The sequence below is a fragment of the Sycon ciliatum genome, chromosome 12, assembly GCF_964019385.1.
Source record: "Sycon ciliatum chromosome 12, ocSycCili1.1, whole genome shotgun sequence".
NCBI lineage: Eukaryota > Metazoa > Porifera > Calcarea > Leucosolenida > Sycettidae > Sycon > Sycon ciliatum.
Window position 1 is genome coordinate 8974747 of NC_088654.1, and position 3745 is coordinate 8978491.

The following is a 3745-nucleotide window of genomic DNA, read 5'->3' on the forward strand; positions in this document are numbered from 1 at the left end:
GAGCTCGATCGCCCGCGCCCTGCGACGTGACTGGCGGCGAACAAGGGTATAAATGCGAGCTTACAGCATGTTTAGGGTTCTTTTTCCCAAGTTCACTGGAGTGTAGGATAGAGTTTTGCTTGCAGAATTTCTTAGATCGCTATCAGTGTAACGCGAAGCTACGAAGGAGAGATTCAGTTGTGCACATTGTGCCTTGTGTTCGAGAACATACTTTCATTCGGTGACAGCCATGCGGCCGAATAAAGGGAAAGGAGGAAAGAATCGTCGTCAACGCAAGGCGGTCCGCACCGACAGCAATCGAGAGTTAGTATTCAGAAATGATGGCACCGAATACGCACAAGTTACCAAGCTGTTTGGCTGTTGTCGCCTGGAGGCTTGGTGTTATGATGCTAGAAGCCGGATTTGCCAAATTCGAGGAACGTTAAGGTGGAACAAAGTCTGGATCAAGCAAGGCGACATCATACTGATTGGCGTCAGGGACTTCCAGGATTCTAGAGCAGATGTAATTATGAAGTACAGCCACGAGGAGGCAATGAAGCTGAAGGCCTATGGAGAGTTGCCAGAGACAGCCAAGCTCAGCGACAGCACCACGTTCGCACCAGATGCTAAACATTTCGTTGTTTTTGACGACATATCAGAACCTGAAGATGATGACAGTGATGCAACGACGTGATCAGTGACTCAATCGACAATGCTGCGAAACGGTAAAGGAGAGCATACTCCAAGAACAATGCCGGAGAGACAACTCCGTGAAGAAACGCTTGGATGGGATGACGCCAGTTCCTTCCTGGTGAAGGAGCTGTTGATCTCCAAGCGGGCATAGACGGTGGCACCTCCCCGCGGTTATGCCTGGTAACTTTTGCATTCAGCTCGCTCCAAGTCGAAACATCTGAAGCTGATTTGAATGCGAAAGGCTAAGTCCACCAAAATCCATATACATTGATGAAGTTTGTTTCAACTCGGTTGTTGAGTACAGGAATAATTATGTACATGTATCAAGATGAAACGCGACAAACGTTCCCACAGGTTACAGTCTATCGAACCTCTGAACAAATGCGACGAATCACTCCCGGACTTTTAGAATGTCGCGCGCAGACTTTCGTGACGCTACTCGCACGACATTCTCTCAAAGGTGGCCTTGGTGAGTAAGTAAGTTCTCAACATTGTCAGAGTCTGTCATACAAAATGCACTGTATACTAGGACGTGGACGCCGGATGGTCACACTTACTTGGGGAGCTGGAAACCTCGGAAGTGACGTAACTAGTTGAATACAAGTTCACTGAGTGCGTTCGATTACACACTTGAATAATGGTTCATGAATACATTCGTGAATCGATTCAAGCGCGATATTTCTTCCAAGCAATCGAACGGCGTGAACATGGTTAATCGAATGTTGAGAGACCACCTAGGGTTCCCTGTAAAAAGGCGTCGCCGCCTGTTGGGAATTTCCTAGTAAAACAAGAATAAATAATAACTTACCTGGTTTTGGAGGCGTAGCGTAGAACCACGCAGGCGTGAGTATTGACGAGTGGTGTCCATGGTTACACACAGCGACACGTACTCATGTACCTAATAAAGCCTCTTGTACGGTCAAAATGAATTTTTTCACATATTATGAAACCTATCATTGCCATGAGCACTGTCATTGCATCGGTCTGCCTGACCACGTGACCACCTTGTCATGCAAATGTGTAATGCGGCTGTTAAGTGATGACGTCACAGTTCCTTCGATACGCATAGCAACGATCCCACTGGGGACAAACAAAAGTAGCATCGTCTCCACCGAACCTGTTGTCAGTGGCAACATTATAGGAATCGTGTACATTTATTCGTTTCTTCTTTGCTGTTTTCAGCGAGTGTTTTGTTTTCTCTTTGTCCTTGATCTGGACGGTGTTGTCGTGCTCATTACCTTACTGAGACGTCTCTTGTGACCGTAGCCAGTGTCACGGAGGATTTTATTGGCGTGACGAGGTAGATCGCGGAGATCGAGCGTGAAAAACGCTCTGCATTAGTAGCTCCTGTTGAATGTCTTTTGGGATGGCGTATCCATGGTCAACAAAGCCAAGGTGCAAGACAGCATAAGAGATCGTGTAAACGATGTGAACTCCGAAAGGTAAGTTCCTGAACAAGTGGAAAGATATGTGTATTTACAAACTCTCTCTTCATCCATCGATTGCCGCTATGAATTGCATTTTGTCTTCACAGATAATCTGGACAAATAAAATTTGGAGAGTGCAATCGTGCTTGGGACCCATCCCAATGTCATCACATGGCTGTGGTGACTAGTCACGGTATACCTGTACCTGGTAGAGTTTTTCCTCAACTGAGACGGAGTGTAGGTGGACGGATTATGAGAAATGCGAAGATGTGGAGTAAGTTGTGTCGAAGAAATGTGTAATAAAATAAATATTACTTTACACTCAAACATACACTGTACATGTACATGTAACATCATGATAATGATTCCATCTTCATATCTCCGCAACAGGTACGCCATACGCACCGAATACATGGTGTGTGTGCACGCGCGCGCTTGCGTGCGCGCGTACATGCACACACTCTCATGCGTGGCCGAGTTGGCCGGATGAACAGACCACGCATTTGCACGAGGTGTCCGTCATGTCATTGGAATGCTGTACTTTATGACTTTATTCCAAAATAATATGTCTAATATAGTTTTGTGTTTATGCTCGGCGGGTATCGGGCCACGACGCCACACTGCAGTCAGCGCTGGAATTAAAATAGCACTTCATGGATTATTTTATCTAATTTCCTTTGCGTTTACATGTACTTTGTTGAGCCCGTGGTTTCATTTCTGTGTTCTGTTATGATTGGCCTCTGGAAATAATCGGAGTGGATGTCATTTTTGTCATATGTGTGTGCCTTGTGCAACAGTTTCAAGGCTAGATGCACTTCACATTCGGCGTGCGATCTCGGCGGTAGGGGACCTGATAACGTCTTGGTTGGATGGGTAATCAAGGATGATACTACTCGGCACACCAATGTACATGTCAATGCAATTTTTACTTTTTCAGAGCTGCACTGTTTACGGACGAATGTGTCTGTTAGAGAGGAAATAAATAGTATTCACAAACAAGTCCCACTTATTGTTTCTGTTCGTAAAAGGAAATTGCAATTTTTTGGTCATATTGTTCGTTCCGGCTGTTTGTCATTGACTGTTCTTCAGGGTTGTGTTGCTGGAAGTCGTGGCCGAGGCAGGCCCAGAATGTCATGGCTTGATAATATTATTTCATGGACTGCACTTGACGTGCAGTCCCTGCTCGCTGCTGCACCGGATCGATTTTTATGGCGCTCGCTTGTTCATACTTGCTCTGTGAAGCCCCGACGGCCTTAGGGCTATGGGCTTGTGATGATGACTATTTACGTCTTGATGCTTACTTCGGTGCTAGCGTGTTTCCCCCGGATTATTTCTATCATCATGCGTGTTCTTGGGCTGAGCGAGCACATGCACGAGTGTGCAGCTATAACCCCGTGTATTTTTGGTTACACTTTGTTATGCAATGCATTTACCTTGTAACAGTATGTGCTTGCACTGCTTTGTGTGGTCTGCGTATTTCAGGACTATTCAGTGCATTAGACCCAGGTTGGTTTGCGTCGCTCTGTGTTTTGTATTCATCAATATTTGGGCTTGAGCTTTTGGGGTTGAGAATTGAGCTGGTGTGTGGTTCCCAATATCAAAACATCGTGCTGGTGCTCTGTGTTTCGATTATCGACTGTCAGAGC

General features: G+C 45.8%; 1 protein-coding gene across 1 annotated transcript; it reads left to right on the forward strand.

Moving 5' to 3' along the window:
- Positions 1-229: 229 nt before the first annotated feature.
- On the forward strand, positions 230-673 carry LOC135827958 (eukaryotic translation initiation factor 1A, Y-chromosomal-like). The gene has a single exon (XM_065340394.1). It carries the CDS (start codon positions 230-232, stop codon positions 671-673), a length of 444 nt encoding a protein of 147 aa, XP_065196466.1.
- Positions 674-3745: the final 3072 nt, after the last annotated feature.